We start from the raw sequence: 24818 nt of genomic DNA on the forward strand, positions 1-24818 counted from the left end.
GGAACAGGACTTTATTGGGGAACAGTGTGCACTTCCAGGACTTTTCCAAGTCAAGTTGTTGTCCTTTCAAACTTGGTTGTGGAGGGTGCTGTTCAGCTTCAAGTTGTCCTTTCAGTCTTAGTTGTGGAGGGCGCAGCTCAGCTCTAGGTCCAGTTGCCGTTGCTAGTTGCCAGGAGCGCAGCCCACCATCCCTTGTGGGAGTCGAGGAGTCGAACCGGCATCCTTGTGGTTGAGAGGACGCGCTACAAACCATCTGAGCACCCGGGAGCTGAGTGGCAGCTCATTGACTTCATTCTAGTTGTGGAGGGTGCAGCTCACTGGCCCATGTGGGAATTGAACCGGCAACCTCGCTGTTAAGAGCTTGCACTCTAACTAACTGAGCCATCTGGCTGCCCCTAGTAATTCTATTTTTAATTTTTTGAGGAACCTCCATACCTTTTTTCACAGTGGCTGCACCAATTTGCAATCCCACCAGTAGTGCACGAGGGTTTCCTTTTTGCCACATCCTTGCCAACACTTGTTTGATGATTTATTGATGATAGTCATTCTGACAGGTGTGAGGTGATATCTCATTGTGGTTTTAATTTGTATTTCTCTGATGATTAATGATGTTTCATATGTCTATTGGCGATCTGTATGTCCTCTTTGGAGAAATGTCTATTCAGGTCCTCTGCCAATTTTTTAATCAAATGTTTTTTCTTTTTGGTGTTAAGCTGTATGAGTTCCTTATATATTTTGGACATTAACCCCTTATCAGACGTATCATAGGCGATATCTTCTCCCACTCAGTAGGTTGTCTTTTCGTTTTGTTGTTGGTTTCTTTTGCTGTGCAAAAAACTTTTTAGTTTGATGTAGTCTCATTTGTTTATTTTTTCTTTTGTTTCTCTTGCCGAGGAGACATGTCAAATAAAACATATGTATATGTATATATGTATATTACTAAGAGCTATTACAAAGAGTTTACTGCCTTTGTTTTCTTCTAGGAGTTTTATAGTTTCAGGTCTTACATTTAAGTGTTTAATCCATTTTGAGTTTATTCTTCCATATGGTGTAAGAAAGTGGTCTGGTTTCATTTTTTTTTCTCATGTATCTGTCCAGTTTTGATTACTATAGCCTTGTAGTATAGTTAGAGACCAGGCAGTGTGACACCTCCAACTTTGTTCTTCTATCTCAAGATTGCTTTGGCTATTCAGGGTCTTTTGTGGTTCCATATAAATTTTAGGATTATTTATTCTAGTTCTGTGAAAAATGCCATTGGTATTTTGATGGGGATTGCACTGAATCTATAGATTGCTTTGGGTGATATATACATTTTAATGATGTTAATTCTTCCTATCCATGAGCACGGTATATGCTTCCATGGGTTCAGACACTGGCTCTGCCTCAGAAACTAGGCCCAAGAAATCACTGAGTAAATCCAACAAAAAGCATTTTGTAACCCACCAGAGCAAGTTCTGACACAACCTCCTGGGGCACGACTTGTGAAATGGGGGTTATCAGCTCCTCTGTGGACTGTTATTGTCTTGACCATAAATAGCTTCCCAGATAACATCAGGCTAAATTACACACCAGTGCAAGATGTCATCAGTAAAGGGAATGCAAGAGGTGGGGGCTGGGGAGGAGGAGACAAAGGAAAGAAAAATGGCCAGGTGAGAGGTAAGCAGGGGAGCTGCACCTAGAAGGTGTCTCTTGTTTTTCCTGTAAATTTGTAGTTAGATCTAGAGGCTTGAGTAGATTAGATTTTTTAAAAAGAATATTTAAGGTGGTATTTGTACTTCCATTGGGAGTCATGAATATCTAGTTGTTTCTCTTTATGTGATTTAAGGAATCATTGATATTTATTGCCTAGAATCATTATTTCAATAGGGGTTGCCAAATGGTGATATTCTAATTCTGTGTTTCCTTTTGCAGTTGCTAGCTCAAATACTTGTATATCTGGAAACTTCCAGTAATCAACTACTTGGTTACCCTGAAATACAGTCTCTCTAGGAGAGGCAGGATAGATGCTTGATTCTTTCACATATTTACCAGCTTTCAGAATAACGAGTTGGTTTTCTAACATCCTCCAAAGATGACTAATGAGGTTTGTTCTTCTTTTTGTTTGTTTAGTGTCATAACGCACATATGGATTTTAATATATTTGTTGTGCTTCAGTCTTTTAACTTTATTGATGTTCATATTGTCCCTTGGCCAGTGAGAGCTTATTAAATCGACTGCCAAGAACTCTGTAGATTTTGAGAGCACCTTTACTTCTGGGGTCACAATATTTTTTAATCTTATTTTGTACATTTCCTGACCCAGACCTACTCTTCATTTCTATTAGGGGACCTGGTTCTTTTTATTGAAAAATGATATTTAGAAACCATAATCCGAGTCCAAGAGGTTCTCATAGCTGTTGGGTTGGTCATTGTTTCTAGGGCTTTCTGTGAATTAGTTCCCATATTACTCAGAAATTTGGGAAATACACAAAAACATACGGCTTGCTGGATTATGCCGCCACAATTCCGTGGATGGTATCAGATGCCAGTTTCCTGATTTGGAATGGAGGCTCTGCCTGACATTTGGGCCAGTCAGGACATCACCTTCCTGATGTAAAAAAATAGAATTAACAGGAGGAGTGCAGCCAGTGAGTTTGATGTTTAGGGACCGTGGTTGAAGAGCTCACATGTGTGATATGCTGTCGTTCAGAACCCTGTTTATCCCTCTCTGTTCTGAGTCACTTGTCTTCTGTTCATTACAACATCTCCTGCATGTCAATATTATTTCACAAGAGACAGTCTCATATGGGAAGAAGAAAGGGAGACTCCAGGCGGGCTCGCAGTCACCAGTCACATGAAACTGCAGATGCAAAGGCCGTTGGAGCCTTGCAGGAGTGGTGTGGCTGGGAGTGTGACTGGGCAGTCCCAGCGAGCAGGCCTCGAAGGATTGCAAAAGCCATAGGAAGTGCTTTGTTCTGAGAGCCGGCAAGGGTGGGGGGCATAAAACTATTGGACTTGTACTTTAGAATATATCTGCCATTTGGAAAGTGGATCGGAGAGAGACTTCCGGTCGAGATGGCAGATGTGGGAGAGGAACATGGCATTTGTTTGGATTTTATTTTCACTCTAAGCAGAAGGTCTTGGCAATAAACATATGGAAGCTTGTCTACTTAAAAAGGGAAGGAGAGAAAGTGGGAAAGTGGATTGGAGGTAAGGGCCACACTGGAGGTGAGAAGATTGCAGGATCTGATAGTTATCTGGGCCAGAGATGATGACACCTGTCCTTAGGCCTGGGCAGGGAGCCCTGGGGGGCTGGGGGGGGATTTTTGGAAAAGGAATGGATAGGACTTGACGGTTGGATAAGGAGGCTAAGGGAGAATGAATCAAGGCTCGTGTCCTCATCTTTGGCTTAGGTAACTGTAGGTGGCAGAGTGAAACTATGGTGGAATGTAGAAGGAACAGGTTGGAGAAAGATGGAATGAGGGATCCATGAGTCATCTGAGTGGAGCTAGGGAGGCGATTTTTGGGGCTCCCGTGTGAGTTTTGAGCTGGAGGACTTGGGGTAGAAGTGTGGCCACTGACCCCAAGAGACAGCAGAGAGTCAGAAGAGCAGAGGCCCAAGATGAGCCCCTCCCCCAGGAAGGGCTTCAGTTAAGCAAAGATGGGGAAAAAGATAGGCATTCCCTGAGAGGAGCCCCTGGGGACAGCCTGAAAAAGAAGGGGGTGGTGAATGCCAAACGTGGCCAAGAGATTGAAATAAAGTCAGATAGCCTTCCATTTGGTTTTGCCATTCAGAGGTCATTGGTGACCTTAATGAGAACAGAGGAGAGAGGGGTAGAAGCTGATGGCTGTGCATGGATGGGCAGAGACGAAGTGAAGACAGTTAAAGCCGAGCTCACTGATAAACTAATCCCACCTCAGCCACTTACTGGTTTTGTGACCTTGGGCAAGTCGTTTATCCTTAGCTGTGCAATGGGAATGTTAATAGGCTCTCTCTGAGATGTTAGTGAAGTGTAAACACAGGGCCTGGTGCTGAGTGAGCAGAGAAGCCAGCTGCTCCCACTGTGGTCATTGTTTCCTGTCACTCCTTGGAGGCAGGTGCCATGCTAGGCCTGGAGTGGATACTGAAAACATGTCACACAGGCCTTGATTAGTGGGCATCAGAAGAGCATGGACTGTACAGTAGGCACAGGGTACATTTTGGGGCAGTGAGAGCCTGTGAGGAGTGACAGTTAAAGGGTACATGGTTTCTTTTGGGGGTGATGAAATGTTCTAAAATTGCTTGTCGTGATATTTGCACAACTCCGTAAACATACTAAAAACCATTGAATTGTACACTAAAATGGGCAACTTTTATGGTATATGAATTACACCTCAGCAAAACTGTTACCAAAAAAATTAGCCAGGCCAAGGAGGTGGGAAGAGGGAATGGCATTGGTACTCTCAGAAACATGGAACCGCATAAAGTGTCAGAGGATCTTCGGAAACTGCAAAGAGAGAGTGGAGCACATATCAGGGCTGAGGGTGGATAGGTGCCTTGGGCTGGTTCATGGAAGGGCGTGGGTGTCTTGGAAAGATACACTGCTCAGGAGGGGTGAGTGTTACGATTTAAACAAAGAGAGACAGATTCCTGTTAGGTTAAGGTTAATGTGTGGGAAATGTTTTGCTTAAGAGTTTCTGTTATGGTCTTGCCTGGAAACATTTTGCATATTCTGTTTTGTTTGTCAAGGGAGACTATATTGAATTAGTGAAATTAGGTGATGGCAGCTTGGACAGCAACGAATTTAGCTCAATCTAGAATCCCTCAGAATCAGGTCTGATCCAAAGGAAGGCTAACACACTCCTGACAAAGCAGTGACCACAAGCAAGAGGGAGGAGCTCAGGGAGCACGGGGAGAAGGATGTGCGAAAGGGGGGCACCGTGCAACGAAGGGAACGAGCACACCGAGTCTCCGAGCGGTGAGAGCCTGCGCCCCACGCATACATGAAGCTTTTCCCTCGGTGTTTGAGGATCCACGTGGTCTCAACTGCCCTGGGCCGTGGCGTCACTGCACGAAGAGATGCCCGATGTCCCCGTGGTCTGGCCTGGATCATTGGTGGTGACCGTGGCAGCCTGCTGCCTTGTCTGTTCCCCTCCAGCTTGTCGCTGTAAGAGGACGTGGCCCCAGAGCGGGGGTAGAGGCTAGGGCCAGGCAGGACGGAGGGCTTGCTGCCATGAGCCAGCTGGGGCTTGATCCTCAGTGGATGAAGAAGGGGAAAATTGTGACGGGGGTGGAGGTTGGTGATGTGATGCAATTAGACATTTACTCTGGAGGCTGCATTTAGAAGGAGCCAGGCTAGAAGCAGACAGCTATTCCAGGTCTCCAGGTGAGAGAATGGGAGCTGAACCAGGGCAGGAGTGCCATGAGGGGAGCTGAAGGACTGGGTCACGGCCCAGCTTAAGGGATGAAACCCACAGGATTAGGCAAGTTTTTATTAAATATGAGGGTGTGAGGGTTAGAAGTCAGGCTTCTGACTCATAAATGCCTGGGTGGGTACTGGAGCTGTTTCTGAGATGGGGACCACCAGAGGAGGAGAAGTTCTGGGATGTGGACGGGCTGGTAGAAGAGGTGTTCTGTCTCAGATGTGCCGAGTTGGAGTATAGGAGGGCAGTGGCTGTTTGGTCTGGAGCTCAGGGGAAGTAGCGCTCAAGATACCAATCTGGAAGTCATTATGCTGGCTGGTGACAGTTCCACCCATGCCGGGCCATCTGTTGGCTTGCAGCCAGGGCAAGCCTCCCTTAGAAACCTAGTCAGGCCTGCGAGTCCTGCCAGAGAGGCTGGAGAGCAGCCTTAACGGTGGGCCAAGTGACACAAGAGTGCCTGATGAGGACACCTGGCATGGAGCCTAATTTGGCAGGCAGAGCAGGAAGAGAAACAAACCAGGGGTTTCCCCTCCCGATTCCTGCCATGCCTCCTCCTGCATGACTGGGCGTGGTGGTTTTGTTTTTCGTTAACAGAACATAACTTTTTGTTTAGTTCCAAATGTTAAGTTGGTGGAAAGGTGAGTCAGTGTGGACCCTTTGGGGGACAAATTTTCACCATCTTGTTAAATAAAACTTTGCATATATATATATATATATATATATATATATATATATATACTGTGTGACTCTAGCCCCACTGATAGAGTTGTATCCCCTAGATTAGCACTGGATGGCATGTACAGAGGTGTTCATGCCAGCTTTGTTGGTACCAGCAACCTTGTAGAACCAATAGCATATCCGTTGACAAGGGTGTGGTGAAATAAACCATGTCTATGCTTACGATGAAATATGTAAGTACTCAAAAGCAAGAAGTTCCATAAGGACTGATTTAGAAATATATTGTCAAGTGAGAAGTTGCAAAGCGTTATGTATAATATGTTTCCATCTTAGTAGAATACCAGGTAAATGCACATGAAAAGTGTTTGGAAGCATAGATACCAAGTTGTTTAGAGTGGCAGCTTCTGGGGAGGCTGAAGGGGGAACATTTCAATTTCTATTTTATGTACCCTTCCATTGTTTGAATGTATTGCAGTGGACAACTACTTTATAATTAAAAACATCGGATACAGATATCTAAAATAAGGAAAATTAGAACATACAGGTAAGCAAAGAGAAGGTATTCGTAGCAAACAGCTATCCAAGCTGAGACCCCTGCTGGTGACCCTGGGCATTTGACTTCCATATTTGGGTTGGGAGCATTGTAGGGCTGGTCTGAGTCTTCGGGAACCCCCATCAAGCCCCTTCTCTTGACACTCTAAGACTCAGAGCCCTGGAGGTGGTACTTGATGGCCCAGGCCAGGGCTGGGTGATACTTTGTCGTCCAGGCCAGAGCCCCAGGGCCCTTGTCCAGGTGCAGCTCCCTTTCTCACCTCTCACCTGGCGATTTTTCTCTTTCCTTTGTCTCCTCCTCCCCAGCCCCCACCTCTTGCATTCCCTTTACTGATGACATCTTGCACTGGTGTGTAATTTAGCCTGATGTTATCTGGGAAGCTATTTATGGTCAAGACAATAACAGTCCACAGAGGAGCTGATAACCCCCATTTCATAAGTCGTGCCCCAGGAGGTTGTGTCAGAACTTGCTCTGGTGGGTTACAACATACTTTTTTGTTGGATTTACTCAGTGATTTCTTGGGCCTAGTTTCTTAGGGAGAGCCAGTGTCTGACCCATGGTTGGGGTGGCCTCAGCATAGGCAAATGTCAGCCATGTGGGACCTTGGAAGGTAATGCTTTCTGGATAACCAGGGTTTCTGGAAGGCAGAGAGGGGAAGGCCCCAATACCTCATTTTAAACACTTCGCTTAAAACCCTTCTAAAATGTATGAGTATCACTTTCCCACTTTCTTAGTGGCCCACACTGAACATAGCAGAACGCCTCCCGTATTAGGCTTATTAGACTTGAGATGGAACAGAACTGCTGTTCCTGAGGGCCCAGGTTTGCCTGCAATAGTTTTACACCTGCTCCCCTGCAGGGTACCCACTCCCCTTTCCCTCTGTGGGCAGAGTGCCTGCTGCAGAACCCCAGACCTCTTTTCTAACTTGTAGCTGTTCTCATGCTTGGGCTTAGCTGCCAGACACACTTGTTTGGAGGATCCATATCAAGAACGAACAGATGTGAGGACACCATATGAGAATCTCTGGGTCACCTTTCTTGAGTTCTGTGTGAAGCCAGGCATCGGGCAGACCATGGCTCCCTTTCTGACCAGCATTGTGATGATAAGCACATTAAATATGATTTAACACATTGAAGCTTATTTGCCCACCTGTAAAATGAAACAGAAATCACTCACAGGTTGTTAGGATTCAACAGCACACTGCCTACCCAGAGTGAATGCTCAGGAGGTATTTGTATGATTGGATGAGTGACAACTCTTTTTTTTTTTTTTAAGATTTTGTTGGGTAAGGGGAACAGGACTTTATTGGGGAACAGTGTATACTTCCAGGACTTTTTTTTTTCCAAGTCAAGTTGTTGTCCTTTCAATCTTAGTTGTGGAGGGCGCAGCTCAGCTCCAGGGCCAGTTGCCGTTGCTAGTTGCAGGGGGCGCAGCCCACCATCCCTTGCGGGAGTCAAACCAGCAACCTTGTGGTTGAGAGGATGCACTCCAACCAACTGAGCCATCTGGGAGCTCAGCAGCAGCTCGGCTCAAGGTGCCATGTTCAATCTTAGTTGCAGGAGGCGCTGCCTACCATCCCTTGCGGGAGTTGAGGAATCGAACTGGCAACCTTGTGGTTGAGAGGACGCGCTCCAACCAACTGAGCCATCGGGAGCTCAGCGGCAGCTCAGCTAAAGGTGCCATATTCAATCTTAGTAGCAGGGGGCAGAGCCCACCATCCCTTGTGGGACTCAAGGAATTGAACTGGCAACGTTGTGGTTGAGAGCCCACTGGCCCATGTGGGAATCGAACCGGCAGCCTTCGGAGTTAGGAGCATGGAGCTCCAACCGCCTGAGCCACCTGGCCGCCATAGTGACAACTCTTTATTGGCACTGGTAGGATACTAGGCTTTGGGGTACGGAGAATGAGAAGCTGAAGCCCCCATCCTAGAGGGGCAATCCTCGATTGTCCTGTTTCTGGGTTATTAAGCACCTGCTTTTTTTAGACGCAGCATTGGACAGTAGAGATGAGGTAGAGAGTCAAATAAAGGGACTTGCACAGTTGGGAGGGTCTGGCTGAGCTGGAGCACAAGAGTGTAGAAGGCTGAGGATGCCACGCTTCTCCTACCTCCTCTTCAGTCTCATCCCCCAGAAGACTCTGTCCTCCCCAATGCGAGACAGAGCAGGCCCTCGTGATTAGTCTGCATCCGGGCTTTCCCAAACTCATGTCCACCTCAGGCCTAGTCCTTGTACTTTATGACACGTCCCTGTGTGACTCTGTGGGTGCTTGCAGCCTACTCTCCCAGGGATTGATGGCTGGGAGTCTACGGCAGTGATTAAATTGGAGGGGTGTCTTGAGGGAGTGGGAACTGAGCCCCACGCTGTTGACAATGCCATCCTCACTTTGGCCACAAGGGGGCACAGCAAGACCACTCGGCTGCCAGAGAGCTGGGGAAAGGGGTATGGCTGGACCCGTAAATCAGCCAAGCTGGGTCTCCTCTGCTTTTCTGGACAGCACCTGCCTATGGCTGCTGTCCCCTGGGTCTCTTCCCTGGGCCCTACTTGCCTCACCCAAATTCCAGTTAACCTTCTCAGATTAAGTAGGGCTCATGGCTTGGTGTCTTCTGTCTGTCCATCTCTTCCTGCCCTCATTTCCCTGGCCCCAGCTTTCTGGGTTGGGAAAGAGAAGGCCAAGGGATGGTTCCCTGATGCTTTGTGCCTTGGTGTCCAGTGCAGGCTGCTCCAGCCTCAACCATCAAGCTGTCATTACCTCCACCTGGGTCATGCTGGCAGCTCTCAAAGTCAGAGCAGGAGCTTCAGCACAATGTTCTAGCCACGAACCAGAGGTCTTGGGGCTTCCAAATCGGAGCTTGAGGCTGCCCAGAGGTCAGGGCCATGCTTCCCAGGCTCCCAGAAGCGCCACTATTCCCCAAGTGGCCTCTCTTGTCCTGCCTCCCTCGTCCCTGCAGGAGAGGGAAAATTCATCCTCAGGACAGACTCCTCTCCAACCTCCTTCAGCACTTTGGGGACATGTAGGAGTGTATGTGGTACGTGCGTGTAGGTGACTCTGGAAGAGGTCCAAACTAGGCACCCCAAATTCTTCATAAGCACTGTAGGTATACACGGTCATGCTGGGAATGAGGTTGTTAGCAGGTAATTGATGACTCTTCTGCACCCCAATTTGGGGGGGGGCCTGTCTGTTGTCTTCCCTGGCTTCTACCTCATCCAACACTTAATGCTTGGCTGCTTTTTTTTTTTTTAGAAAAAAAGTCTGTCCTGCACTGAAATATTGTCCTTCTTCCTCTTTTAGATGCATGAAAATCAAGGCCCGGAAGGACCGCTTAGTAGGCGGCTACTGTCGCAGAGCCTGACGCCTACTTTGTCTGCGTCCAGTACCATGCAGCTCAGCCTGCGCCTCGAGGGGCTGGGCCGGGGCTGCCCCCTTGTGAGTGTGGGTGGGCCTGAGGAGTGGCAGGGGAAAGGGGTGTATGGAGGAACAGCCCCGACTGGGTGCTGGGCACTGCTTTCCTGGCCACCTCTGACCTGGCCCTGGGCACTTGCCCAGACCTTGTCCATGCAGGCAGTGGTTTCAGGCCTTGACCTCAGCTGAGGCTTTGTGTTTGGCTGACAGATGGGGCTTTTCCCTCTGAGGAGTCATCTGTGCTGTCGTTGCTGCTGCGTTTCGGCCTTTCTTCCCTGCCCTTGATGCTCTGATGGCTGCTCAGCAGCTCCCGAGCCCCAGGCAGTTTTTCCAGGGCTGCCCCCACGGGTGTCCAGGCCTCTGGGCTCACCTCAAGCCCCTGAGGGTTGCAGAGAGTCAGTGTGTCCCAGGCGTGACCAGGTAGAGAGTGTCAGAGCAGGCCAGGCTCCTGCAGGTAACCTTGTGCAACCCTCTTTTACTTGTGAAATTGGGTCCAGCTGAGGCCTAGGGGCTTGCTTACGGTCTTCTGGTACCTGTCTTGACTCCTCCTGTGCAATCACTCTCCATTTTCTAATTTATTCCTTCGTTTGTTCACTGAAGGATGCCTGGACTATGCCTCTGTGTACCTGGCCCCCAACTCAGAAAAGGGTGGTCAGGTGAAAGAGGCTCTGCTTCTGGGGACCTCGCTGTTCCCCTAGGTTGGAGATTAAAGGGTGGGGAGTTGAGGAATATGGGTGAGAACCACCACTTATGACCCAGCACACAGGGCCCTAAGGCTGCCAGGTCCTGGGTTGTGGCTCACCAGGTTTCCCTGCCCTCAACCCTTTAAGCCTGGGGGAAATGGAGGTCCTGAAGTATTTCCCTTCAGGCCTGGTCCAGACCCCATTCACTGCCATTCCTCCATTGCTTCCATCGTTTAGACCTGGCTTCTATGGGGTTCCCGGAGCCGGTGACCACCTCTCTCCCAGGGGCTGGTTCAGGTCCACGGTGCTGATCGTGCTCAGTCTGGCATGTTGCTGCTTCCCCTGCACACGTTCTGCCAGGCCCTGAACAGGGTGGGTGAGGGGGTCTGGGGTGCTATACAGGACCAGCCTGGACGCTTACAGCTCCTGCCACTTCCTCCAGGGCTCAAGTCTCTTGGCTCTGCTGGGCGTGGGTATGGACTGGGTCAACTCTGCTCCTGGCCTGAGCTGCTCAGACAAGTTTCTGTGAGGCTTTGTGCTGAGAGCAGCATGGCTCACAGCCCCAAATGAGGCTTGAGCTTGAGAGCCCATCCCTAAGGCCCAAGTCTAAGCAAAATTTGTATTTCTGTAACTTTGGTTCTAGGCACCGTGTGCTGACAGGATGCCCTAGCCTGACCCAGGGTAATCTCACTGTGAACAGCAGCCTCGGGGCCTTAAAACTGCCCTCCCCCCATCCAAGTGAGCTCCAGCTTTCCTTAGTTCCTTCCTCCAGAGGTCTGTGCATTAGAACAGAAGCCCAGCATCAAGGGCTGACAGAATCGCTCAGGCAGTGGGGGCCAGCAGACCCAGGAGCCAGATATGGCACGGGCTGCCATAGTTAGCCTTCCCTGGACTGCCTGGCACCTGGCCATACTGGACCACTCTGGACCACTTGACCGTTTTACCTCTCTTACTCACACCCAGGCAAACTTACATCTCTGGGAATTTGAAAAGAAGCCCTTCCTTGAAGCCCCAGATCCACTCCAACCTTCAGGTTCTGTAACTGCAGTGGCAAGCTGGAGAAGAAAGAGCTTGTTTAAGGTCAAAGTGCAAGACTGCAGCAGAGGTGTGGCCCCTGCCTCCCAGGGTGAGGCTGGGTCGCTTGATTCCCAGACTGGGCTGTGGTGCAGTAACAAACACATAGGGAAGCTGCCCTCCAAGCCCCGTGTCAGTCCCATGGCGCTCTAGGGCCTGGGTGGGGTGTTCTGGTGAGGGGCTATCCAGGGAGATCTCTGCTCAGTCAGAGAGAGCTTCTTGGAACTTGCCCTGGGTGCAGCAGTAACTAGTTCTGCCCCTCCCTTTGGCACATGTGACCATCGCCTGCCTGGCACTCTCTTGACTGTTGGATGGGTTGACTTCCTCATGGGATGTACAAGATGCTTTAATTCTTCCAGCTGCAGGGACGAGGTGTTCTTGAGAGCATGACAGTAATTAAATGTTGCTCTGCCACCACCTGCCACCTGTCTCAGAGCAGGGAGAAGGGTGGTGAACCTGGGTCAGACATCCTGCTGCCTCCTGGATGTGGGGAGTGATGCTCCCATTTGATCCCTGCGTCTGATACGCTGGTGGGTGGTCGCTGAGCCACCTCTGTGAGTCAGTCCCATCCCCTCTCTGAATGCCTCACCTCACTGAAAGACTTCCAGCGTGAAACAGGATGCTGGTTCAGGGACGGAGAAAGGAGAACTTGCTGTCCTTTCCCTGTAGGAGCGCTGCCTCGCACCAGCTGAAACCCAGGAACTTGCATGTGGCCATGCCAGCAGCAGACTCCAGGTTCTTCCCAAGACTTCTGGGCCGCCGGCCTCGGGGCTTCCCATGGAGCAAGAGCTGCCCTTGGCTGCACCACCTCTGCCTGCTCCTGAGGCCCCCCGGGTAGTAGCTCAGGGTGTGGCAGGTGGTGCAAAGTTGTGTCCCAGCCTCTGCCCAGGTTCCTGGGGTTGCACAAAGCTCTGTATGATCTTGCTGGTCGATGAAGGGAGATGTGGGCTTGGGGACAGGAGTCCCAAATTTTGAGCCAGCTCTGTTCCTCCTTCACTAGGAGCTAGCAGAGTGGGGCCTGAGTGTTTGCATGCCCCAGCTGCACTAGGCCCCCTACAGGCTTTATGACAGGGAGGAGAACATGCCCGAGCCCCAGGGGAAGGGTGAGGACAGAATATGGGAAGGAAGGGCAAGTGCATTCTGTGGAGCCTCCAGTGGGACATCCTGAGCGACAGCCTGGAGTCAAGAACAGAAACCACCTGACTGGGCCTAAGGGTGTTAGTTGGGACGTTCTGGGTGGGATCCTCTCTGCCAGAAGAAATGGACGGTTGAGGGTCGTGCTCAGTTTTCTCTACATAACACTGCCTCTGTTCAGGGTCTATGGTGGGTGCCCTGGGAGGCTGGCACTAGAGAGACTTTCAATAGATGACTGGCCATGAGCCTGGGTCTAGCGAGATTTCACAAGCTGCCCAGGGCCAAGCTGTGGGACAGAACACAAAGCTCTCCCCTGCCCCACTCAGCCACTTAAGGATCAATGTCCTGAAACCAGTGATCCAGCAAAATGGGGCTGAATAGGGTCTTGGGGCTGTGGCGTGGAGCAGCCGCACTGGCCGGGCCAAGAGGCCATGGCCACCTCAGTTGGGGGGCAGAGGCAGTGCCAGGACTCTGGATGGGGAATGGCACATTGGCACCTGAGAGAGGAGAGGAAGAACTGACAATTGATAGGAAGAGTTGGAATCCAGGGTTAGTTGGTGTTGCATGAGGTTTGCAGGAAGCCCGTGATGGGCCCTGGCAGAGGCTAGAGGCAACGAGGATGCTTAGTCTGTGCAGCAGCCCCCAGGTAAACCCAGGGTTAGTGATTTCCATTCTGTGGCTTCCACACGGCGTTCCAGATGTGACACTGACCCTGCAGAGCCAGGCAGCCAGTGTACACATCTGCTTTGGAGATGATATGAAAAAGAGGTCTCACCCACCCCCAAAGCCTGGGGAGGAGACTCAGGCACAGCACATTCACTGAGGGGTCACTCTGGCTCCATTGGGCCACCAGCCTGGCCATCTGTCCACATCTGTCCATCTGTTTGTTTCCCTGCTTGAGTCCCTGGAAGCTGCAGCATCAGAGAGCCTCTGGGGCAGATTGAGTACTAGAGCTAGAGCCCAGGCCCAGTCCCTGCAAAGCAGACCCCTCACCTAGGTCCGGGGGAGAGATATAACAGGCTCCAAGGCCCTGCCAACCTCCGAGAGTGGCAGGATGGGCACACGAACTCCAGGGAGCATGTTTGCACATCTGGTTTCACTCAGCAGGCCTTAATTCCTGAAAACCCCTGAGCTCCCCAGGAGAGTGTCGTTGAATGACCTCTGGAAAAGCAGAAGTGAAATCTGGGAACACACTGTCCTCTCACGCTCTGCCGTGGCCAGCTGGCCCGCAGGACCCCTCCATGGGCCATGAGGCCATGGGTGAGTCTAGAGAAGGGGGCTGCCCCGCCTAGTGTACTGTGCCAGGGGCTGCCTCTATGCCTGTTGGGCCCCTGGGTGGCTTGGGGCCAAGACCCTCCCTTCCTGCCTCCCTGGGGCGCTTGCGGGGGACTGCAGAAGCTTGGGGGCTAGGGAGGCCACGTGCCTCCTGCCCTTAGGTTCCCTGGAGGGGCTGAAAGATCACTTTCAGTGCTGGCAGGATCTGAGAAAGGTCTCGGATGAGAGGCAGGGCTGCCCAACTGCCACCTCTTAAGGCCTGGCTGGGGCTGGCTGCCAAGCCCACACTTTGTCCTGCAGAGAGGGCAGATCAGGCTAGGGGGTGCCCATGCCCTCCTGCTAATCAGGGGCTGGGATGGTAATCAGACATGCCAGCTGGGGCCCGGGCTCTGCTGCTGAGGGGTCTTGGCCTAGAAGACCTGGGTTAAGGAGCAAGCAGGAGATGAAGGGACAGATGGAAGCTCTGAGGCCAGCTTGAGTCTGGTGTGGCCCTACCTACGAGCCCTGGGAGGAACAGCCATGCCAGGTGGGTGTTGGGCTGCAGCCTACCCAGGCTCCTTCAGAGAGCTCAGCTTGATCCTGCTGGAACCAGGGCAATGATCTCTACACAGCAACCTTAAGGTGGACAGTGGGCTTTGTAGAGGAAGGAGGGCTGGGGCTCTCTCCCTTTCCAGGCTGGGGGTGTGCCCTCCAACTCTGTCCCTCTGGCTGGGCCTGAGGAAACAGCCCTGTTTCCTGCACTTCAAGGGCTTCTCTTTAGGGCACGCATCCTGTGGACTTCCCTGGGACACGTGCTTGGGGTAGGTCACAGGCAGGTCATCCTAGGTGAAGACTAGCACTGCTGGGCCCAAGAGCCAAGGGCTGAGGCTGAGGCAGTGCTAAGCTGGAGGGCATGGGACCTCACAGGCTGTGGGGAGGAGGCAGGGCTCGAGCTCTGGGACCCCAGGGACCGCTGGGGAAAGGTGACAGTGACATGTTGGAGAACTTTACTCTGGTGATGCTTTGGAGAGTGGACTTCGGAGCAGGGAGCCACGATGTGGGGCAGGAGGCCAGCAAAAGAGCACTGTGGTGAGGAGACCTGGGTGGCACTGGAGATGGGAGTTGTGGGGAGAGCCCCCAGAACATCCGGACAGGCAACCCGGTCAGAAGAGGTACAGGAAGGTCTTGGGTAGGGTGAGGCTGCTGAGGAGCAGGCCCGGGACCCCCAGGGGAGGCGGGAAGCGCTGAGAAGCTGTCGGTTGGCTTCCTTTGTGGAGGGATGTAAGTCAGACTGCAGAGCAAACTTCCTGAGAGCAGCGGCATCTTCTTGGACATGAGCAATCAGCCTCTGAGGAAGTCTGCTGCTGTGAGAGAGCCCAAGCTGATCAGACATTCCTGGTGCCGGGCCACGGGCGGGAGGATTCGGGGTAGACAGCTGGGCTTGTGGGTAGACCAGAGCAGTCCCCCGAGTCTGTGCTAACCAGAACACTGCTCATGCCTCAGCCCAGGCACGTCTGGGGCTGTCACCGAGACTGTCAAGCTGCTGAGCTCAGAGCACAGAGCAGAACTAGCCCCTACCTTCCAGAACCTCTGGCGTCCTCGGCTGCCCTCGGGTGTTGGGCCAGGACTGGGTGGCCAGGTCTCCCACAAAGCTCTCAACAAGTTCCAGGCCTCTCCTCCTGTGCTCAGATCCTACCCCCAGTCACACCCCCTCCTCCTTGCATCCCTCAGAGAGAGGAGGAAGCTGGGGGGGGGGGGGCAGAGGGGTTTCTAATGGGCCTTGTCCCAGCCCTGAGGACTGTCTAAAGGGCTTGCTGCTGCCAGCCACTGGGCCTGGGCGCCAGGTTTCTCAAACAGGGTCAAAGCTGGTTCAGAAGCCCTGTGTGGGCCGACCTGAGGGATTCAAGTCGCCTTCCTGGCTGGCAGGCTGTCCCCTCTCCCTGGGTCACAGGGAGAAATGGGCTTGGCCAGGGAAAGTGGTCTGGAATGGCCCTTTGAGATCGTCCCTGGGGGCTTTTAAAAATGAGTTTCCTGGTAAGGAAGACTCTCCGGCCTTGGGCAGGATTCTCGGTAGAGTCTCTTGGGTTTGCTCTGATCTGACAAACGCCAGCAGAAACCACCCGGCTGTCTGTGTTCCAGCGGTGCCGGGAGCCCGTGGCTTCCCCAGATGCAGCGTCAGCAGAAAGCAGCAGCCAAAGCACAGGGATGTTTGCTTTAAAGCCTGTGCTAAGTCCCAGGGGCAGGGGGTATGCAAAAGAGAGCCCACACCACAGCTTTGCCCCTCTTGTTCAAATGCACACATTCCTAGCTTCTCAAGGAATGGCTGATGCCACAAGTGATGCCAGAGGGGCTCATGCATGAGTCATGGCAGCCTAAGACTTCTGGGTGTCCAGGCTGCGTCCAAGGTCATGGAGGGAGCGGGCCCTGCCACCTGCCAGCTCTGCTGGGACTAAAGTCTGTCTGCGCAGCTAGATCTAGTAATGGATTTGAAAGGCCTGTCCTAGGCCAGGGGTTATGGGAGAACGTGGTCAAGGATGTGAAGGGTAGGGGAGGAGAGGAGACCAGACTTGGGGATGGACAGAATCTACCAGGCCTGATCCACATCCTGGCCCCTCTACACCTAACTGTGGGGCTCTGGACAAGTTTCATGTTCCCTCTGATTTTCCTTTTTTGAGTCTGTGAAATGGGCGTGCCTAGTAGGTCCAGCACGCAGGTTGCTCCTGGCAGGGAGCGGAGTACTCAGCAAGGGCACATCTGTTTCCAGTTAGAGTGGCTCTTGGTTCCCCCCTTACACTGGGGTGCTGACTCCCACCTGACCAGTGCCAGGTATTGGATGGAGTCGTTGGGGGGGGGGGGGGCTGGAGAAGGGGAGAGGGTACTTGGCAGTGGGGAAGTTATTGAGCAAACCTTCCTGGGGAGAGAAGCCATGTGGAGCAAAGGCAGAGGCTGAGGCACACTGCTGGAGAGCTAGGCAGGCTAGTGGGGGGTGACAATGACGGCACTCAGGAAGCCTGCCTGCGTGTGCAAGGATGCCTGGGAGAGGCCCAGACCCTGGATCCTTCGGAGAGTAGGAATCAGGAGGCCGGGCCTGGACTCGCCGTTGCAGAGAGTAGTGGGGCCATTGATATGAGCACCTTGCCGAGAGGCCTTTGCCCTGGGTTTTGCCCGGAACCTCTGGCCTGACCTCCAGGTCCAACTTGAGCCCGAGAGGAAGGAGTCTCATGGCCTGAGAAGGGCTCTCGGCTGGCTGAGGGTATGGGTGGATAAATGGACAGGTTTAGGTTGGCAGCTACTGCACCAGATGGTCTGACCCAGAGCACCACATTCCAGCCCGGCTTCCAGGGGCTGTCCAGCCACAGCTTCCCCTCGTAGGGATCTGCGCACCTGTTATTCCCTAGACCAGAACCCCCTGCCCACCTTTTTGTTTCAAGTATCACAATGTTTATTGATAGATAAAAATATATGAAATCAGGGCATGAATATGACTTGATAAGTAGATTTAATTTCAGTGCTGCAATAAGAGGCAACAATTCATTTTCTCACCATTTTTTTCATATCCACAAAAACCACTTCAAGGGCATTAACGATCTCTCAAAACTGATTAGTTTTATGCAAGGAAACCATGTTTCTTTCAAAAAGATTTGTGCCTTGCCCAGGGTCAAGGATATTAACATCTACCACCTAAAGCCCATTAGTAGAGGTAGAAATACAGGCCATACTCTATTACCTCAATGACCATCAGTTATAGTTAAGAATGGTAATCAAATATTGCAACCACTCCAGTATTACTGAGCAAAGCGCCTTCTGCCACTCAAGGTATAAGTGGGCCTTGGCCAGATTGTGGTGAGGATGGGGAAAAAATATTGCCCAGGGCAGGGGCTCATGGCATATGGCCTAGGGTGAGGACATAAAGTGTGTTCATCTTTTGGGCAAAAAGACAACAGTGTCCCTGTGGTAGAGCAGGGAGCTGGTGGCTTCTCCCTGATCTGCCTTACCCTTAGTTCCGTCCCCCTTTTGGGTGGCCATGGTAGAAAAGTCGGTGTGAATGGTCGAGTTTTGGTGAAGGTAACAGATGGTAAGGCCTCTTGCAGGCCTCAGGAGGTTCCAGTCCACTCTGTGAGTGCCCAGGAGCCACAGAGGACATGAATGCTGCCTGCCACCTAGTTGCCACCTAGAGATGCAGCTGGAAGGCGTCGGCTCCAGCGTGCAGCCCGCACAGTCCTGCCTCCGTCCCCTCTGTTGCCCCCACAAACTCTTCCATCTCTCCTGTAGCACACCTGACTGCAAGCTGGGAGCATTCTTCTCTTGATGGAGGACAGGAGAAGGCGTATTACAGGGATCCCCTAAACCTGTAGAAGGATTATGGGCCCCATTCTCTCTTCCTCTTTGAGCAGCACAGGATAGCGTGGCCTTGTCGGCCCACAGACACACAGGGAGGCTTGTGGAAATGCTCACAAGTGTGACCTTTCCTGTCATCCTCCGGGTCACTTCCCCAGGAGACGGAAAGAATGCAGTCCCCTACAGCAGAAGCCAACCCTGGCTGTTGGGCCTTCATACACACATGCACCCATGGTCCCTTCTCAGCCACTGTCCTTGGCATGCCATCACTAACAAGGTGTTCCCCGTTTCAAAATCCAGGAGGAGACCCTCCTGCTGTCTTCATCCATCCTCTCCCTAGTCTTTCATTCAGTCCACAGTTATTTACTGAGTATGAAAACACACCAGAACGTACTCTGTTCCAGACTCCAGGATACCAGAGTGACCAAAAGTCCCAGTAACAGAGCTTACATATCCTGTGCCAGGTGGGATATATGTTACAAAGAAAAGGAGCTCAAGTGAAAGGACAGGGTGACGGGGCTTTGGAGAGGCCTCTGAAGAGGCAGCGTTTGAGGCAAGATCATCACTTTCCAGGCAAGGGGACAGGGAAAGACCCTGAGCTGAAGATGCACAGACGAGTGACGTGGTCTGCTTTGTGTTTTAAGATCACTGGCTGAGTGTGGAAATGGATGGGCATGGGAGGCAAGTGCAAAGCTGGGAGACTGGCAGGTGGTTGCCGTGATCCCACCGAGTCTTTCCTGTCCTGCCTCTCCAGGGCCTTCCGCTCTGTCTTCTCCTCCCGTCTCCCTCACCCTGTCCCTACGAGCCTGTAGGCTTGGCCTGCCTGTTTTCGCCCCATCACACTGTTCATTTGCCCTCTAGACCACTTCTCATTTTTGCCATCCTCTTGGCTGTTTACCTTGTATTTTTCTGTCCCTGCCCTCTGTGACGGCCCAGCCTCGCATGCCCTCTGATCCTCTCAGTCCCATTTTGTGTCCTCTCCGCTCTACTCCCAGGGCTATGGTATCTCCTCGTTCTCATATGCATCATTTCTGCCTAGGGGTATGTTGGCTGGCTCTGCTAGCCCTGAGACCCTGGAAAGCAGGGCCCAGGTCTTATTCTGCTCTAGGTTTGGGCCATTCTAGAGCCCACCGTGCAGAAGGGCCTCCAAGGCTTGTGAGTGGCACGTTGGGTTGGAGTTTCCCAGACCTTCTTATCATTTGGAGGAACAATAGTTCTGCCTGTGCTTGGACCGTACACTGGATATGGCCCGAGGGTCTGGGGCATCCCCAGGGCCTTGGCTGACCACTTTGGAGTGGACACTGAGCCAACAGGGAGGGGGAGGTGGGGTAGCAGCGGGACACAACTCCCGGGAAGAGGCTGAGGCCCAGAATTGGGGTAGGTGTGGGACTTGGGACCCCCGGGAGGCTCAGCACGGCCAGTCCTCACCTCCATCCTTGTTTCAGACCTCAAGCTGCACCTGCAGAGCACTGACTATGGTAACTTCCTGGCCAATGAGGCGTCACCACTGACAGTGTCAGTCATCGATGATCGGCTCAAGGAAAAGATGGTGGTTGAGTTCCGCCACATGAGGAACCATGCCTATGAGCCACTCGCCAGCTTCTTGGACTTCATTACGTGAGTGCGCCCTGTAGTGCCCCACCCTCAACACACGTGCACGCGCGCGCACACACACACACTCACACACACACACTCACACACACACACACTCACACACACAGGGCAGAACAGCTGTACATGATGGACCTGGCCCAGCATGGGCTTAGGCCAGCTGCCTGTAGAGTCCTCCTGGGCTGTATGGCTGCACAGGTCATTCAACAACCCTGGCCCTCCAAGCCACCACCCATAGAGTGGGGTCACCAGCCACTTCACTGCTTGCCAGGTATACCTGTGGAAAAGGAGGTAGGAGGCCCCCTCTGCAGTATGGCCCAGGAGCCATGAGCTAGGGCCTGTGCAGGTGGCTGCCTCACACAGCGGTGAGCAGAGGTATGGTCGGTAGCTGGCTTGAGAGTGTGCTCTGAGTCGGTGGAGTGTGCGTGTGTGTTGTGGGGAAGTGTCCCAGGCACTCTCCTGGGTACCATGTAGCCTTTCTCATTTCCTGATTGCGGTGTGCCCACCCTCCTCCTCAGCACCTGGCATACCTGCCCTGCTTGTCCCTGGACAGACAGGGCAACATTCCTGCTAACTGGCCTGATCCCCCCATCACTTTCCCACCAAGAACAGCCTCTTACTCAAGATCCACTGCAGCCAGAAGGGCTCCATCCTCGGGCAAGGGCCACAGTCTGGGACACATGAAGGGCTCAGGGAACCTGCGCGGGCTGGGAAGCAGGCTCTCTCCTGGCCACAGGCTGCCTTCCCAGGGGCCTCCCTACTGTCCCGGCTGGGCCTGTAATCACTGCCCTAACCCCGGTCAAGGTACAGCTGACATGGTCCTACTGGAACAGGAGGCCAGAGATGGGGTGTGTCTTGTGCTGCTGCATTGCGGATCACACCATAGCACCCCATCTGTCAATCAACCCCCACTCTGGGTCTGTGTGTCCCTTGCTCCAAGGCCAGAGCTGAGGACATACAAGGAAACAATGCATTTATTGCCAGAGCCCAGCCTCATCTTGTTTGCACAAGGTTCCTTTGGTTTCCTGGTGAATGTTCTGGTCTTGCCAGCCAGGAGGCCTGACCCAACCCCATGCCAGTGGTCAGAGAGCAGATGTCCTCCATCCTTCTGCCTGCTTGGCTACCTGCCTGTGTAGCTAGCCCCTGGCCTGTCTTTGTGCCCTCAGAGGCTTGGTCTCAGTCTGCCAGGCCATGAAACCTGAGAGAGCTCTGAGAGTGACTGAGGCCGCACAGCTGCCAGCTCTTTGCTGGAGATTGGCTTCAAGCACCAAGTATGCTTAAAGCAGCCAAGTGCTATCCTGTGGCAGGCTGTCACTGGCAGGCGGTCACTTCCTGCCCCTTCCATTCACGGGTGATTGTGGCTTATAGTCTTCCCATCGCCTTACTCCTGGTCTCACTCAGGAAGAGCTCAGCAGCCACACGTCAGCCTTTCTGAAACTGTGGTTGCTCAGTCCATGACCTCGTCATTTCCAGTGACCTGCTCCTCTGCTCTCCGCTCCAGCCACCCCCACCCATGGCTACCTAAGGCCATGTCACGCTGGAACTGCTCCACCTTTGACATCTGAGTCAGGCACTCCTTCTCTACCCTCAGCCTTCAGGCCCTCCAGCCCCCTCTCAGTCCCTTGTGGGAAGTGGGTTCCGGGCTCGGCAGGACACTGGGAGTTGCTTCCTCCCTTGCTGCCCCTTCTGTCTTCATTTTCCTCCCTCTCCAGCTGAGGTTCCCTGGTCCATCATTCGAGCGCTCTTCTGCCAACATCCACAGCTCTCTTGGCTGCCCATCTCGTGGTTCCGCCCAGCTGGCAGCCCCCCAGCCCTGGAGGAATTCCAGCAGCCTCCAGCCTGGAGGCACCCTCCCCCACCTCCACTGCTGGGAGCAAAGCTGGGAAAGCCGGCATTGGGTGATCCCTGCTGCCAGACGCGCATGCAGACCAGCTCAGCTGGCCTTGGCTTGTCCCTGCCCAGCCGGACACTTGCTTTCCCTGCTCAGCACCCTGCAGCCCCCCGCCCCCAAAGGTGGAAAGATCACCTCTCCATCTTAAACACTATCCCTCTCCCACCCCCAAATCTTCTCTCTGGGCTGATGACCCACCACCTTCTCCACAAAGACAATAAAGGCCAATCATCCCAGCACTGCATCTGTACCCCTCAACCCCGATCCAGTGGCAGAGGCACCCTCCTCTTTCCTTGGGTCCTTCTGCCAATGTCCTGTGGACCCTGAGTGGCCACTCATCTGCATTTCTGTCTGTGCAGCCACCTTCTCTTCAGATTCTTCCCAGCAGCATCTAAAAAAACTGAAATCTCTCACACCATTAAAAACGTGTGCATTCACTGTCAGTTCTTTCACGTCCCCTCACCCTTCGAGCCTCCCATCAGCCTCCAGCAGTCCCGTCACTCCACCACAAGGCCCTGGCTAGTGGTGACCGCTAACCTTCATGTGGCCAAGGTCTCCAGGCCTAATCAGAAGCCACACGTCTCTCAGCGCGCTCCAGCAGTCAGTCTCCTTCCTCTCATTGTGCCTGGCTGCTCTTCTTCCTCCACTCCACCTCTTCCACCGCCTCTGCTCTGGCTCGTCCCAGGAGTGAGGAGTGGTGTTACGAAGAGGTGCTTGTCTAGGGGACCTCCCCAGGCTGGGGACTCAGAACTGACTGCCCTGAGGACGTGGCTATTTGACTGAGGGGAAGGGTGTTTAAAGGAAAAGTTGGGGGTGGGGGACTCTAGACTGAGGGGCCGTACATGTCCTGAGCAGATGAAGCATGGAGCCCCATACCCTGGAGATGTCCAAAGAAGACTGCAGTCCCCCAAGTGGTGGAAGTGTCAGCTAGAGATTCCATCCTGGGTGTGAAGACTTGAGGGAATAATGTCATCATTGCCCACAGACAAAGCTGGCCCAGCCAGGGCAGAGGTTGGGGCTACCACAGAGCTCATCTTAGCTGCATCTCTCAGAATCTTAGTTGCCTTCAGAGCTGCCCCAGTGTGGCTGGAACGGGCTTTTGCATGAGTGCCTTGTCACTGAAAGTATGCAAGGAAAAGCTGATTAAGACCTCCTGTGCCCTCCCATGGTGAAAGACAGTGCCCAGTGGTTTTGTAGATCCCAGCCAGCCTTCAGCCAACACACATTACCAGTATCAGCTCTGGGCCAGGCCCAGTGCCAGGAGGGAGGGAGATGTATGGATGCAAAGGGATGGGTGCCAGTGGTGGTGTAGGCAGACCCTGGAGAGGCCTGCGAGCAGCTGCCACAAATGGAGCCAGGGGTCACAGGAGTCCCAGCATTAAGAGGGCTGCAGGATCAGATGGGGTTAGAGAGACCACGTGGGAGAGTGAGTGGCCAGAGCAGAGGCAGCTGCCTGGCGTAGGGCAGACAGACCTTGAGTGAGAGAGGTCCCCTTGAAGTAGACTGTCGTTAGTCATATGGTCTTGAGATGATTCAGCTCAATCTCGTGAGTAACATGTAATGTGTCACTGTACCAAGGGCTCCTTCCTAGCCCAGCTGTTAACTTGCTATGTGACTTGTGATAGAGTCTCTTAGCGTTTTTTGGCTTTGGAGGGTGTCTTGGTCTGGCCCATTCCTTGATGGTTTCCCTTCATGGACCCGGAAGGGAAGCTGGGAGAGCTGTTTGTGGGAGAAGTGTCTATTCTCTGGGGATTTCCAGATGGGCCCCAAAGACCTTTGTCCTTTGATGAGTGAGCCTCCTTGAAGGGGGCCATCCCCAGTGCTCAGCACCTGCCTGCAGCTCAGGTGCCCATTGGTAGAGCCTGGGCAGGGTAAACTACACCACCTGGGAGAGGTAAGGTCCCAACTGTCTCCTGTACCAGCGGCTTCAGTGCTAGCAACCCGGAGTGGGCAGCTAGAAGGAGGCTTTGTCCAAGGACAATGGCCTCAGGTGCCCAGTGGGCCTGTTAGCATACTTGCCGTTCTCCCCAGGACATATCGCTCCAACCTTACGTAGGCCCTGGATCGGGTTTCCTTAGGCCTCCCTATCCTGGCTCTCCAGCCCTCGCTGTTCACAACTAGTGTTTCTGGATCTCCACAGGCTAGGACTCTAGACCTGCTGTGGTTTGAGTCCTGGGCTAGACCTGGCTCCTGCCTGGAGGGAGAACTGGTCCCCACACTGTTCTCCTGAGCGTGGGGGAGAGCACACAGGGGCTCTCAAGGCCCGGAAGGCTCAGATCAAGTGGGAGGATCTAACTGGGCCTCTGGGGTGGGACAGGACTTTAATGAGGAGGTCAGGGCCTCAGTAGTTCTTCTATGGGCCACACTTCAGTCATCCTGATTGCAGAAGGGAAACAGGCTTGACAGCTGGTATGCTGAGACCGTAGGTTAATATCTCTTCACTTTCCACCCTGGGCAGGGCTCTGAAGGACTCAGATGTGACAGAGCACAGATACTGTTACTAGCAGCCCCTGCTGGGAGCTGTAGATGGATAGACTGGCAGGGGTACCTGGTTATCATGGCCTCCTCACCAGCGCCAGGCTGGCCTCCAGGGCTGGGATGGTGAGAAGATGGAAGGTAGGCCATGCTGCTCCAGCAGGTGGCGCCAAAGGGCATAACAGAGGGACAGGGTTGACAAGGGACTCTGAAAACTTCTTGGAGGAGGAAATGACTTCCTAAACTCCAACCCAAGTTAAATCTTCAAGACACAGGGCGAGGGAGGGCCTCTGGGCAGAAGAATACACACTGCCCCACTCCCACCCCATGAGGGCCTCTTTGGTCTG

At 52.9% G+C, this 24818-nt stretch overlaps 1 protein-coding gene across 1 annotated transcript in view; it reads left to right on the forward strand.

The window, feature by feature from the left end:
• Positions 1–24818, forward strand: part of ATP6V0D1 (ATPase H+ transporting V0 subunit d1) — a 39730-nt gene that overhangs the window by 5728 nt on the left and 9184 nt on the right. Inside the window, exon 2 of the mRNA XM_019755855.3 lies at positions 19940–20111. Coding sequence (XP_019611414.1) covers positions 19940–20111 — 172 coding nt within the window. The remainder of the gene's footprint in view (positions 1–19939; positions 20112–24818) is intronic.

The sequence above is a fragment of the Rhinolophus sinicus genome, chromosome 8 (genome assembly GCF_057876585.1).
Source record: "Rhinolophus sinicus isolate RSI-liver-muscle chromosome 8, RSI-T2T, whole genome shotgun sequence".
In the NCBI taxonomy this organism is placed as follows: Eukaryota; Metazoa; Chordata; class Mammalia; order Chiroptera; family Rhinolophidae; genus Rhinolophus; species Rhinolophus sinicus.